The sequence below is a fragment of the Panthera tigris genome, chromosome F2 (genome assembly GCF_018350195.1).
Source record: "Panthera tigris isolate Pti1 chromosome F2, P.tigris_Pti1_mat1.1, whole genome shotgun sequence".
NCBI classification, from domain to species: domain Eukaryota; kingdom Metazoa; phylum Chordata; class Mammalia; order Carnivora; family Felidae; genus Panthera; species Panthera tigris.
Window position 1 is genome coordinate 71,459,242 of NC_056676.1, and position 15,076 is coordinate 71,474,317.

The 15,076-nt window shown below is 49.7% G+C and overlaps 1 protein-coding gene across 5 annotated transcripts in view; it reads right to left on the bottom strand.

Annotated features, from left to right (window-relative positions):
- The window catches only part of ASAP1 (ArfGAP with SH3 domain, ankyrin repeat and PH domain 1), a 310,634-nt gene that overhangs the window by 13,505 nt on the left and 282,053 nt on the right, over positions 1 to 15,076 (bottom strand). For 3 of the 5 annotated variants that reach the window (XM_042973135.1, XM_042973133.1, XM_042973137.1), the window contains 2 exons: positions 9,940 to 10,110; positions 1,784 to 1,853 (listed from right to left, as the gene is read on the bottom strand). In XM_042973135.1, the coding sequence (XP_042829069.1) occupies positions 1,784 to 1,853; positions 9,940 to 10,110 (241 nt within the window). The remainder of the gene's footprint in view (positions 1 to 1,783; positions 1,854 to 9,939; positions 10,111 to 15,076) is intronic. The other 2 variants (XM_042973136.1, XM_042973134.1) reach the window with 1 other exon arrangement.

The window sequence follows — 15,076 nt, forward strand, 5'->3', positions numbered from 1 at the left end:
TCTCAGACCCCCAGGCTCTCCCTGAGCTCTCCTTCCCCTTGGAGCACTTACACAACGAGTGGGGAAAAACACCCAAGTCTCGGGAACAGAAGCCCACTCCAGGTGGTCCAAATAATCGAATGTTCCTCCCCACGCCCCTGCCGCCGCTGAAATGCCCAGGCTGCAGGTGGCACCTGTTGGCTTCAGCGGGAGGCGGTAGCTACTCTCAGGACACCGAGCACTGCAGACTCCCAGAGCAACAGCAGCCGAGCGCCCAAGTCCTCTGTGCCAAGGGCCCCTTTCAAGCTCTCATTTGTCTTTTTCTGTCCTATGATGTCCTAAGAATTGGCTTGTTCCTCTTTCTCTCCTAACTGCATTTAAAGGAAGAGGGAAAGCCAAGCCAACCAAACAACACAGAGTCAAAGATGATGAAGTGCACGTGTTCTCAGCCGCTGGCCTCCAACCACCCTCGGTCCTAACTGCTCTCTCCTCAGCTCCTGGATCCCCTGGCCCCAGGCCAGGGAGGGCCGTGAAGTCCCCGTGAATCTGGAAACAGTGAACACACAGGGGTTCGCCTCAAACACCTCTGGAGCCTGTGTTCCCGGCCTTGGCATCTTCTCAGGGAAGCACCTGCCGGCTACTGACGTGAGCACGGTGGTTACTCCTGACCCAGGCCCCGGGCCCTGGGCCACCACTGAACGCCTGTGGGCCTGGGCTTCTTCCCACGGAAACGAACACGAGGCCGCTGCTGTGTGCGTGTGTGTGTGTGTGTGTGTGTGTGTGTGTGCGCGAGCAGCCCGATTCCGTTCAAAAAGCACTCTGTAGGTGTCAGACGCTCTGCCCCTCTGGAAGAAGACCCCAGAACTGAAGTTTGCGTCCCCCAGAGGGGGGCGGACGGGCGATGGAATGGGAATGACAGGCGGGACGCGAGGGAAGGGGACGATGGGATGCAGAGTCTGGAGGACAGCTGTTTGCGTCCAGCTCTGACATTGCCACCACTTAACCTCTCAACCTTTCGGGGCTGTTTCCTCATCTGTAAAACTGAGGAAATAGTAATCGGCCTATCTTGCGAGGCTGTAAAGACCAAATGGGGCAGGGGTGCTAAAATAAACGAGGACTTTGTTTCTGTCTCATTTGATAAAACTCTGGAAAGCTACCCCGGCACGCCAGCCGACTCTCTCTCCCCGAGGTTTTGGGGCTGGAAGTGTCTTTGTGTCTTTATCTCAGACCGGGCCTCTAGAGAAAACCCTTGGCGTCGGGATTGGGTGAATGTTGCCCACAGAAGATCTTCCGAAATATCCCGTTTCAGTGAAAGGAGGGAAGGAAGGAATGCTGCTTTCAGCATAGCCAAAGAAAACCTCACAAACGGGGCCCTTGGAGAGAGTCCTACTGTTAGGTTTGAAAACCTCTGGGCTGTCGGGCTTCCCTGAGGACTGCCTTCATTCCCAAGTCCGCAAAAAGGAGTCAAGAGGGAAAGTAACAAAACAGAGCTACTTGTTAAAATACTAAAATTAAAATCTCCTCCTGGTAAGACTCTGTGACATTAGGGAAGTGGGGTCTGTCCCTCCCCGCCCAGGGACCCTGGACGGAGGAGAGCCGTGCCGCTCACAGACGTACTGGGCAAGAGCGGCTCGCACGGCTGGCCACGAGACACGTGAGCGTGCCCACTGTGAACACTGAGCTCCTCACTACCAGCCTCGGCTGGTGGGCCACACTTTGGGTAGACTGCCACTAAAACCCATTCCTAAATTCACAACAGTCACCCGTGATCCCCACCGGGGGAGAAAGCAGGAAGGCGGCTTACCTCGATTGCTGAGATAGTCCCTCAAACTTATTTGCAGTCTTACTTGACGATGATGGACCCACATCGTTCCCTGCAGGGAAAACCAGAGGCAGAGTCACACCTTCAGACAGGGAAACGGAATAGAGGGATGTAGGACTTCACAGACAGGCACCCCTTTGGTTCCAGAAGGGAATTTAAAAAACCCAAGCTAGAACGGTATGCACTTCTAACTTTAAAACAAAACACAACGAAACAAAACCAAAGCATCGGCTTGGGTTCTGACGATGTTTTTCTTGCTATTAAAGGAGTATGTTGCAAAGATGTGCAGCCTGCTCCCAGGCGAGGCCTCTAAGGTCACGGGGCTTTGGGGATGTCCTACTGCCTCAGGATCTTGTCCTCAGCTTCGGGGCAGGGAGAGAAGAGTCAAACCTCAAACTCACCTGGAGGTTCCTGTGTCAGGAGACTAGCCCTGGGAGCCAGACTCAGAAGAAATACACAACCCACAAACTCTGTGTGTGTGTGTGTGTGTGTGTGTGTGTGTGTATGCACATGGAGGTGGCCACCGTTCAGCAGGGTGGTGATAACCGGCCAGGAATCCGATCGTTCAAACATGCACTTATTAAGCGTCTACTGTGTGCAAGGCATGAATGTGGAGCAGGAGGCACAAAAGCAAATGAAATGTCACTGCTCTTGCAGAGTCTGTGATCTGGCCTGGGAGACGTACACACACCAAGCATAGTGACCATGCGGGATGAGAGGAGCGTTGCACAGGGTTGGGTGCTATGAAAGAAAAACGTGTCTAACTGGTAAGAGGAACACAGAGAGTCCTTTTGGGGGACATGCACCTGAACGCTGATGCATTTTCTCACGGCGGAGCGGCAGAACCAGATACGTGCTCTGCGTCCAGAAGGCGGAAAGCCTGGCTAGAATAAAGGGGGCTCTTTTGTGATCCGTCCCATGGTGGGAGGAGCACAGAGCCCCAAGCTGCCAGGCTCTCCTGGAGGAATCCCGGCGAACCTGCAGGGGGGGCGGTGGTCTCCGTGCTCTAGCTCATTTCCTTGCCTGCCTTTCCCAAGGTCCCTTTCGTCCCCTAGACACCCACAGTATCTCCCAGGTGCCGCCGGGAAGGGGCTTCGCTGAGGAGGCTCAGAAACAGGAGGGCGGCTGCAGAGGACAGCCCTAGGCAAAGCACTGAGCTCTGCGTCCTACGTGGCAGGTCTGCTCCATAGCACCTACGGCTGCCCAAATGCTTCTCCTCCTCACAATGACATGAACAGCTGGGGTCATTATCCTCATTCTGAAGATGAGGAAACGAGGGTAAGTGAACAATGGCTGTAAGTCACATGGCTACATGACGTACCTGGAAGTCTCCACCGTGAGTCTACAGACTTTTCACTACCCATCATGATGGCCCAACAGCAATTATCAATAATAGCGACTACCGCTCTTTGGGCACTTACTGTGAGTGAGGTAAGGTATACGCACATCACGGGAATCACGTCTACAGCACGCGTAATACGGTTCCCCTCCATTTTATTCATGAAGAAACACGAAGCAGTAAAGCCGAGCCCAAGGTCAAGTAGCTGGCAGGGGTGAGAGCTGTGATACAGAGCGGAGCAGCCTGCTACCAGGATGTGTACTAAACTCCCACCTTCTATCAGTGCCTGTCCTGGATGGGGGGGGAGGCTGGCACAGGGCGAAGACGAGGAGAACTTTCTGTAACTCTAGGACACTGATGCGAGGGGAAAGCTAAACTGGCGTTACCAGGACCCAAGACTTTCAAATACAGCTTTATTTTAGTAGGGCGCTCCTTCTAACCATCAGTGTATTTCCATGAGCCAGCACTAATACCGAAGGACTCCTCTGGCAGCCTCTCACAAAATCCTCTGAGCTGTGAATGATGTTCAGGTAGGCGTTTCTTTTCAGCCTGGTGCTCGATGTGAGTCCTTAGGACTGGCTAGCAAATCTCACACTTTCAGACTTACAGGAGCCATAATAATCAAAATGGCAGAGAAAGCTCTACGTTAGGGCAAACTACTGTATCTGGTAATTCCCTTTTCGGGTGGAAAACATTCCAAATCAACGATTCTTCGCCCTGTTATGTGCAAGACTGACCACGAGACCATTAGGGTTGCAGAAAGCCCCTCGCGCTGCCTGTGGTCACCTACTCTGCTGTCACACAGATAAGCCATCACACCAGGGGCTGTGGCCTGACACCTGCAGCCCCAGTGTCCAGGGTCCTCATTTGACCCTGCTCTCTGGCCACTCGAGGGGGCTCTCCGTCCCCAAAGACACTGTGTTTTTATGCCTCAGTAACTTTGCCCGTCTCTTCTCTCTGCGACACCTAACCCCTCCCACCCGTGCCGAACTCCTGGAACTCCTGCACACCCTGCAAAGAGTATCTCCAAAGTCAACTTCTGGGAATTCTTCCCTAGCCAGGCTTGACCACTCCCTCCTTCCTTTTAGCCTACAACCACTACTCACAGAGCAGTGGTTAAAGGTGCAAATTTCGGAGCCAGCCAAGCCATCACCCAGTGGGTAGGGGTTTGGACTACTCTGCTTTTTCTACTAAGCGCCAGTCCCCTCATTTATATAACGGGAACCAAACAGTATCTACCCCACTAGATGGGTAAGAGCATCACAAGAGATACATTATGGAGCGCAGGGCACCGTGCAGGGCCACAGGGAACGCGACACAAATGGTAATGATTATTCATAGCTCTCTGATGGAATGTAACAGAACGATGAGGATTTACTCATTGGGCGAACATTGGTCGTCTTTGTGACCCCACTGGCCAGCCCAGTCTCTGGCATGGAGCAGTCACCAGGCTCCTGCTGAAGGAAGTCAGCAGGACTCACGTGCTTCTCTGCCCACAGCTGCATTCCCCCCGCACCTGGTGGGAAGGCCTCTGTGGTCTGGCAGCCAGGAATCCCATCAATCTCGTGGCCAAAGGCCACGAGCCATGTCTGGGAAGAAAAGTGTGGCTCAGACATATTTCTGGAGAAAGGACAGTATTCAAGGAAGGACCAAAATCACGGAAGCAGTTTCATCCCTTTTCCTCTCTTCACGCAACTTGGAAAAGGCCTCTCGCGTACAAAAGTTGGGTGTAAGAGAGAGCTGGAGACAGATGCTGGGCCAGCAGCTGAAGGAGTTGTGGCAGACTCGGGGCTACCTACTTTAGCTCTGAAACTTCGGGCCAAGAATTTATGGAGAGAGAGGAGGGCACTGGCCCAGGAGTGAATGACACACAGGCTCCAGGAATCTTCCGGAAAAGTGGATAAATACATGAGCCTTGATACCACAGCTCTGAAGTTAGTGGATTTGTGATCTTCTACGAGCACTTGACCACTCTGTGCTTCAACTTCCTCACTGATAGAATGGAGACAGTGATGGCGTCTATCTTATATAGGATGGCTATGATGGCTAAATAGGACGACGACTGGACCAGTGCACGGCCCCAGGGCAGGGGAAACAATTTACAGATGGTAGCCACCATTATTAACTTCTAGAGCTGCATGCACAGTGGGGTTGGGGGGTGGGGGGCAGGGAGCTGACATAAAAATATGTGGGGGAACCGAAGAAAAGGGAAATTTCTGTCCAGAGGCTCTTTTACAAACCATTACTGCTCCAATAAGTAGACATTTCAAATACTGAGGCTTTCACCCAAAGTTCTGGCCTTGAAATAAGAGAAGTGAATTGATTTGTGGTATGGTTTTTCTTCTAGTATATGCTCTACAATAAAAAAAAGCTTATACAATTTTAAATCCCAGTGAACAAAGACAAGGAACCTAATGGTTTCCAGAGATCACTTAGCTTGGGATTAGTAGAACCTAGATTGGAACCCAGGCTTCCAAAATGTTCTTTTAGTACGTATTATGGTTTCCTGTGATGTGTGCTATAGAGACTTCTCTGAACACCTGCCAAAGGACAGAGGTCTTGGGGCAAGTAGTTCTCAGGTATTAATTACAAGACTCTTAAGTATGAGAAGTGGGTTAAACTTATGGCTGCCATAAACTGGATAATTGGAGGTTTTTTTGTTTTTGTTTTTGCTCTTGCCGGTAGGAAGCTCAGTGTCAAATCTATGGTCTATTTCCAGCCATTGTATGTGAACTTCTATTACACATTTTGTGCAGAGATCAAACTCCTGGACCATGTGCTAGTTACCTTTGTTCTTCCTTTGTTCTCATTTCTTCATTAATTTTACTTAAATTGTAGTAAAATATGTGTTGGCCTGTTATAGAATAGGTTAGAAACAAATTACTTATCTCCAAAGGTGAGGTTTAATGACACCCACCTGAAAAACCGAACTCCCCATAAAACGCAAATCTGCCTATAAGCCACTTTGTTTTGTAAACAAAAGCCTGCCTTAGCAGTCTCCCGAGACAGATGGCTGAATTCATCACAAGAGCGGGACTTCAGTAATGTGATGCCTGGGCTATTTTGGGTGCTGCGGCCACTGTGGTTCTGGCAGGGAGAAGGCCTGAGTGGCCCTCCCCGCACACCAGGGCTCCATGCTACAGATGGACGAGGAGGCATACAGCCAGGCGGAGGTGGGGGACAGTCCCAGGATCTCTGTGCTACCATGTGCACAGCACAACAGAGCACGGCGAGGGGAGGACTGCAGCTCCCCAGCCACACAGGCTGGTGATGGATCCTGGCTCCCCGAGTACCGGCCGTGGGAACTTGGGCAGATGATTTAATCTTTCTGTGTCCCAGTGTCCTGAAAGTCAGGGTCCCAGCATTTCCTACTTTCTGGAACTGTGGTTAAGATTAGGTAAGTACTGGGGTGCCTGGCTGGCTCAGTCGGGGAAGCGTGAGACTCTTGATCTTGGGGTTGTGAGTTCGAGCCCTACACTGGATGTAGAGATTACTTAAATAAAACTTAAGACAAAAAACATTTAGATAATTACTATTAACTAGCCCCATTTCACAGCCAGAGAAACTGAGGGATGAAGAATGAAAAAATAACTTGCCGAAAGCCACAGGGCTAGAAGGTGGTAGAGACTGATTAGGATCTGGGTATGGCACAGGGTCCACACTGGAGCACTCTACTCTGAGACAGACACAGCACAGGCCCTTGCAAATTCACAATGGTCTGGGGAAGAGAGGTGCACACAGCACTGTGGCAACCCCTGTGCCCGAGGGGCCAGAATGGGGGTAAGGTGGTGGCTAGCCTGGGAAGGCCCCTCAGGCGTGTCCCTGGAGAGCAGATCTGGAAGGACGACTAAGCATCAGCACACACGAGTTGAATATTCCAGTTTGAGGCGCATTATGAGCAAAGGCTCAGATCTTAGAGAAAAGAATGCAGCCTGGGAAGCTGGCATACCTCAATAGGGCAGGCACGTTGCTTTTCAGGGGGTGGGTACACGAGGCCTGGGGGAGCCAGGAGGCTGTGACTATACTACCTCCTCATGCTGGTATCCCCCCACTGCCTACCAGACCCGGAACCTGGTCTCAGATAGTCCCCAAAGGCCCCCAGCTCGGGCAGGGGAGAGATGGGAGGGTTAGGGGAACAAGAGAGGCACTGGAAAGATGATCCATGGATGGAAGCTGGAGGCATCGTAGCAGGTCTAGGGGTCTGATACCCCATGTGTTTTACCAATGATCAGCCTGGGGGCACCTGGGTGCCTCAGTAGGTTAAGTGCCTGACTCTTGATTTCAGCTCAGATCATGATCTCATGGTTGTGAGATCGAGCCCCAAGTAGGGCTCTGGACTATCAGTGTGGAGCCTGCTTGGGATTCGCTCTCTCCCTCTCTCTCTCTGCCCCTCCCCACCGAGTGCTTGCTCTCTAAATAAATCAACATTAAAAAAAAAAAAAACTTGCTAAAAAAAAAAAAAACAATAATAATGAGTCTGGATCCTGCCTCTAGCTTCTGGAACATGATGTCAGTGGGAGAGAGCTAGGGAGGGACCAAGCACTTACCATACGTGTGTCCGTAGGTGCCTTTAAGTAGATCTCACGTATGTGCACACACACCGATGTAGAAAGAATGACCCTGAGAGTCCCAGAATTACTATTTGGGGTTGTTTGTGAGTGATGACCAAGGCCTGTGACGTGAAGAATTGTCCCTATGCCACAGACAGATTCTGATGTTTGCCCCTCACGGCTGGCTGTAGGTGGGAGGCTCTAGCTGGCGAGAGCGGCCAGCAGACCACTCAGCGCCCATCTTTGAAAGGCTCCCTTTTGGTGGCACTAATTCGCCTGAAGCGGTAACTTTGCTTCTTAATGAAAAATGCCCCTTGTCCACAAAAGCAAAGAACAAAACATACATAAGACCAGCAGCTACTAGCCTGCTGCTGAGTGATGTGAAAGTTATCTAAGAAAGTGAGGATTCCTAAGCCAAAAAACAGATTTCGTACAATTAATTATAGGCCGACTGCGCCTATGAGGTGAATAAGGCACTATGAACTTTACACAGAAATAAAAACTGATTCAACAACAGGATCAAAGTTTACGATCTGTGGTCTGAACATCTGCACGGGTGTGCCCTTCGAAGGCACGTCATCTGGGTCTGCAAAGTCCTCTTGGGTGAGATCTGGGGATGGCTGAAGGCCCTGGAAGGCGACCGTGGACAGGTCGAGGGCACACTCGATATACCAGTGTGTGGCTGTGCGAATCCCCCACTGCTCCTCCCTGGCCTGTCTCACCGGGGGACCGACTCTTCAGGGCCCTCCACAAAGCTTTCCCTGCAGTTTGACACGATTTCTCAGCATGTCCACAGGATGCAGTGGACACGTGAGCCCTAAAGAGTACAGAGCACTCACTCATTTGTCTGCCTGCCTCCCTCATGAGGCCAGGGGCTCCCTGAGCAGATGGGCTGAGAGGCAACCAACGACAGGCACGTACGCATGCGAGCCGAAAGGCCAAAGGCACAGACATACTCGCACACACACTGTGGCACTGTGGCCGGATGACAGACGTGTGCTAACCTGCAAATGGGGAAGTATGGCTTTTTCCAGGAGCTCCCCAGGTTCACGACACCTTAGTACAGGCTTTTGAAGAGGCCTCGTAATGCATTCAGCTGAATTACCTATCAGTTACGCTCTCAAACCGAAGGAAAGAGAAGCTGCAGTGAAACTCAATGGCAGAAGGAGGTGACCCAGGCAAACGAGCGTGCTCCTTCGGTACAGCTGCTCTTTCTCGGCATGCCTGTCATGGGCCTGACCCCCTGGGCACTGGGGAGACTCCTGCTTCCCGATTTAAATTGCTGTGGGCTAGTGAAGAGTTCTGGGGAACTAAAAAGGTAGGCGGGGTGGAAATTACGTGCCTCGTGGATGTAAATTTGTTGTCCCCTGTCAACGTCACCAATGGACTCTGTGAACATTTATCTATTCTCAAGTGATTACCGAGGACCTACCGTACACAGGCTAGATTCTAGGCCATGTAAACGCTAAAGAGAAGACAGACAAAATCCCTGCTCTCATGGAGCTCACATTCTAGAGAGACCAAGGAGCCAAATGCAGAGTACTTCTCCACGGTGATCAGGTGCTCTAAAGGAAACGGGTGGGGAGGAAGCTCCTGTAGAGAGGGGAGCTGGAAACAGAAACGTTCAAGCCCAGAAGCACAAAGGGGAGCCAGACTCTCAAAGCACACGACACGGATGCAGGCAGCGGACCGGCCTCGGGAGGGAGAGCCTGGTGTGCCTGACATGCCGTGAAGACGCGGGGTGGGCCGTGCGCAGAGGGGAGGTGCTGAGAGGTGAGCCCTCTAGGTCCCGGGGCAAGGAGCTGGCGTTCACCCTGAAGCACAGCAGGAAAGCTTTAAAGGTGAGAAGTGACTAGGTCTGGTTTATATTTTGGGAAAAATTTCTGGTTTATGTTCTGGCTGCTGTGAGAATGGATTACGCGGCTTTCCTGGGCCTCTGTTTCCTCATCCGTCAACGAGGCTGGCGATACCCGCTGCTCAGCGTTGCTACAGTGACTGCAAGAGATTCTGTGACAGGTGCACCGGAAATGCTCAGCACTTCACGTATCGCTCTGGTTTTTAAATGAGCCTAAGTGTTTTCCCAGATGCTTCTTGGCCTTAAACGCAATCACACCCGTGTGTATCCAGGCCCTCATCCGGCCTGTGTGCGATCTGGTCCGCTTGCTGGATGTGCTAAGTGTCCACTGCCCACTGCACCCCACGCACTGCCTGGCCCGGGCAGCACGGGCCCTGACTTCAGGATGACTTACCCCAAGGAACTGCGCCTTTGTTTGGGGGCCCGTGAGGTAGTGGGCTGGGAGGGTCGGATAGGGTTCTCTTGTGTCCGGGTGGTGGGGGAGGAGGCCTCTTCTTGGACAGGGTGGAGCTGCCACTAGAGGTCTGGGTGCTTAGAGGGAGTGTTGAAGGAGGGCCAGTTGGACCTAGAAAGGAATCGAATGGGGCAGGAAGGTTAATCCCAGGCTCACAGACAGAACAGCCAGTATGCAGTCACTTCCGACACCAAATGTGGTATATGGTGCTCAAAGCTCAAAGCTGGGTACGGCCAACCCCATCAGCTCAGTCACTCACAAACAGGGGTTTCCAAATTGCTGGTTAAAAAAAAAAATCACAAGAAAAGAAAGGGAAGCGTGTGCTTTTAAGGAAACGCCGATCCCATGGACTGCTAATGGGGTTAGGTCATTTAGGTACCGTGGGAAAAATCAAACATACATTTTTAAATGGACAACTTAGTGGGACCATCATAAAATCTACTGAGGAAGAAGGAACAAAGCACCACCAGCAGAATCAACGGAGAAAGAACAAAGGATAGGCTAACCCTTCAGGGGGCTGCACGGCGAAACATGAAAATATTCACAGCATAGGATTTTTCTCTCTACAACTTTTTCTTTTAGTCAGAAAACTTGGCATAAAAAAAGTTCTTAATGACTTTTATCAAGAAGGAAGGATCCAATGTAGAGAATTACTTGGGAAAATGAGAAATCCAAAAACTCTTTTTTCCTCCGATTCTGAACTGTTCTAGAAATCATAAACCACGTACTATATTGAAAGCTTGAAAAAGTTATATAAATTAGACACTGGTTTCTATAGACTTAAAAAAAAGACTCAACTTTCTCCAGAGGTGAAGACAGGATGGCAGTAAAAAAATTAATATTACATACACACACACACACACACACACACACACACACACACAACCACTACGGTAAATCTTGACTTTTTGGACTAATGTTTTAAGGAAAAACGAGTTGTTTTTGAGAGACGTTATGGGATTAGTATTATGGTATTTTTTGTTTCTTCGCACTGAAGTGGCTGGTGTGTGTGCCAGGTGTGTGCCAGGCACTGTGTGTTGCACACTTTGACAAACATCTCTTTACGGAGAATTACCAGGTTTATGGTTTAACTGTGTTCACAGACAACTATTTCTGCAAGCATTAAAAAAGAAAAACAAAAAACAAAGAAAGGAAAGACATCAAAGAAAGCTAAGAACGACTGCCATACCAAATTTTTAACGAGGATAGTAGATACCTGGTGATCCAGAAAGGCTCCAAAAGAGCTTTTTACATTCTGTGTATTTATTTTTTTTTTACATTCTGTGTATTAAAAGAAAAGCTCAATTACTTCTGGCTTCCTTCTTTGGTAAAATAAGCCTCGATAGTTCCCGATGTCGATTCCTGGTCAGTACCAGCAATGACTTGCACCAGTGACTCTCAAAGACAGTCTCGCCTTGGAAGTCAGTACTGGCAATCCCAGTAAAATGATCATCTGCTTGGGGCTCAGTCGGTTAAGCGTCCAACTCTTGGTTTTGGTTCAGGTCAGGATCTCGAGGTTCGGGAGTTTGAGCCCCACATCGGGCTCCATGCTGACAGCATGGAGCCTGCTTGGGATTCTGTGTCTCCCTCTCTCTCTGCCCCTTCCCTGCTCGTTCTTTCTCTCTCTCGCTCTATCAAAAATAAACATTAAAAAAATTAAAAAAAAAATCTGCTTTAGGATAAAATGGCCCACGCTATACAATTTAGCCTCTCTGTCCTGCTGATGTGACATGTGACAGAAGCCCTGCTGTTCCTCCAAATTAGCACCCGAGTATGGCACCGGTCACTGCAGTTGTGGAAACTATTTTGTCAACAAAAAGTGACTGTTTCTACAGCCTTCCATTTGTGTAAAGATTTGTAACTTCTCAAAATGTGTTCGTATTTGCTCTTGCCGTTGGTTTTTCACTGTTGCCCCCACTCCACAGTCAGGAAAGCAGGAGTGTGGCGTGTGGAAGGTTCCAGCACCATGAGGTGTGAGGCTGTGGAGTGCAGGTCTCTGGGCCTGGTGCAGTGCTCGCCCGCCTCACGCTGCTGTTCCCGAAAGCCAGGACTGCGCTTCGTGCGCTGCTCACGGGAGGAAAACAACACTGGTAACAGCAGCAAGGGCTCCGTATTAGGAAGTGAACTTTCCTCTTGGAAATAAAGGGAGAATAGAGAATACACAATGAGGAAATTCTCTCTAGTACTTTTCTCTTTATCGCCACCTAGGGATTTTCTGCTGCAGTGCAGCTAAAAGTCATTCCATCAGCTCCGAACCCTGAGAAACAAAAATTGCCAAAGACAAGGCACTAATGGGGCTCTGTCTCTGCAAAGTTGTGGGTGTACCTGATTTCAGGAGGCATCAGACCACAGAGTCGTCCTGTAACCACAAACCAAGCAAAATCCAGCCTCCTGAGCCAGCATTTCAGAGATGAAGGGATTAGTGTTCCACACAGGATTACATACTTCTGTCTTACTTTCTTTCAACTGTAATCACTTATCTTTTGTTTATTTGTCTAGTGCCTGTCTCCCCCACCAGACTGTAATTCTATCCGGGCCAGGCTTTTTTTCTGGCTTGGTGTACAGTAAGTTGAATTTAGTTAATATAGTATTGGATATGTGGACGAATGAACTACTACTTCTATCTTTTTAAGGCTGGTGATCTAAAAAAAATTTTTTTTAATGTTTATTTTTTTGAAAGAGAGACAGAGCGTAAGCGGGGGAGGGGCAGAGAGGGAGGGAGACACAGAATCCGAAGCAGGCTGCAGGCTCTGAGCTGTCAGCACAGAGCCTGATGCGCGGTCCGAACTCATGAACCATGAGATCATGGCCTGAGCCGAAGTCGGCCGCTAAACTGACTGAGCCACTCAGGCGCCCCGAGGCTGGTGATTCTTAAGAAAGACAGAAGGGTTTCACTTGGAGTGACCAACCAAACACTAGAAATAGGGGGAAACGGCAGGGACATGTTAAGTTTGAAAAGAAATATTCAATACAGTAATCTAATTCCATGGCCAGAAAACACACACGCAGATACACCTGTTGTTTTGTAACAGAAGCTACAGAAAAGGGGGGAGGTGTCATAAAATCTGCTTGGCTGGTAGGGCACGGGTTCAAAAAAGGCTGAAGGGGCACCTGGGTGGCTCAGTTGGTTGAGCATCCGACACTTGATTTTGGCTCAGGTCACAATCTCACAGTTCTTGGGTTTGAGCCCCGTGTCAGGCTCTGCGCTGACAGCACAGAGGCCCCAGAAAAACAGACTTAAACTTTTTTTTTTCATATTTTTAAGATTTAAAAAGCTCAGAAGACTTTTAAAATTAGCATCTAGTCTCTAAATGCTAAAGGGGATGTTTTATGCAAAATAATCTGAGTCCTGGTTTAGGAAGGAAGCAATTCTGGCAGGATAAAGAGAGCCAAAAGAAAACAAAATAGAAAGAATAAACACAGCATCGAACAAACACAAAAAAGGCTGAGAGGCAAGATTAACAGGTGTGGGGGACGCTTGGAGGTGACATGGACAGCTTGTTAGGGCCTGGGGAAGGAAGGAGAAAACACCCCAGTCGTCATTTGCCACTAATATCGGCTATCATGTCAAATTATCGTTTCTTTTTGCTTAAAAATATGGCTCTAAAAAGCTTCCAAAACTGCTATAAATAACCGTGAGGTTAGTGAAGTTATCAGAAGGTCTTTCTCAGAGGAGACAATTCACTCAGCTCTTTCTGAGAGTTTGCACGGCAGGGGCCCTGCTCCACAAGCCACGAGCCCTCTGGGCCTCTCCGTTCGGACGCTGTGCTGTGCCTTCAGCTCCAGTGGCGCCTGCTGGACTCCTGGGGGCTGCGCTGTCATGAGTACCTCAATGTCATCAGTTCGGGGAGGCCCTAAATGGGGTCTGTACCTCGGACGTGTGGCCGGCACACGGCCAGAGCTCAGGAAGCTCGCACGTGAGGTCCCTATCCATCTCGAAGCCGCTATGCTCACTCTGGGCAGTTTGCAAAGCCCTTGTTCTAGGTCGAGGGTCCCACCACTCACGCTCCCAAAAGCCTGCAGCTATTTCCTGAGATCTGCCCACGAACTGGTATTTCCTCTGTTCGCCAAAGCCCCCTAACGGGAAAATAGTACATCCACAGACTACAGAGACGGTTTAAATGAAACCTCACCAGACAGGACTCTTATCTTCAACAACAAGGAAAGGAATCCACTTAGCCTCTGAAAAGCCATTCATGTACACCTAAAATCTGTTTCTTAAAAAAAACCCATTCCTAAATTCACCGTTGGCATGCTTTTCAAACCTCCTTCTACATTTCCTAAATTCTCTAGAGCTACCATTTCCTGAGTATTGTGTGTCTGACCTAACACTCAGGAGAGATTTATACACATTATCTAGAACTCGCCTCATAAAGTGGCAGAGACCAGGGGCACCTGGGTCACTCAGTCGGTTAAGCGTCTGACTTCGGCTCAGGTCATGATCTCACGGTTCAGGCTCTCTGCTGTCAGCATGGAGCCTGGAGTCTGCTTCGGCTTGGGTCTCCTACTCTCTGCCCCTCCTCTGCTCTCTCTCAAAAATAAACATTAAAAAAAAAAAAAAAAAAAAAAAGTGGCAGAGACCCAAGGCTCAGAGAGTTTAGGAAAGTGGCCAGGCACAGCACACGAATCTGGCTGTGTGTGATTGGAAGCCGGGCGCTCATCCTTGATGGTACCCTGCTCTCCTCCTGTGAACGACCCCACGTCCTCCCTGGCCAGAACCTTGGGCCGACTGTGTTCCCTCCTCACCTCTGCACCCCATCTGTGAAGGGTGTGCTCAAATGGAACCTCATCCAGAGCCTTCTCTAACCCCTCCCCTTTGCCCTGGGGCAACTGCTTCTACCTGTGACCTTCCACAAAGCTAAATGGCACTTAATATCTACGCTTCATTACAGCTCGATTTTCTCTTCTTTCTCAGGCTGGAAGGTCCCTCGGGGCAAGATTCATGCTGTCTTCATGTCTCTCAGTGCCTGGCCCATTCTGAACAGTCAATACAACTGTATGAAAATAATTCATGGCACAAGTTAGGAGGATGCTTTTTCATTGTCCTACGTGGACATTTGGTTTTTAGTAAAACAAG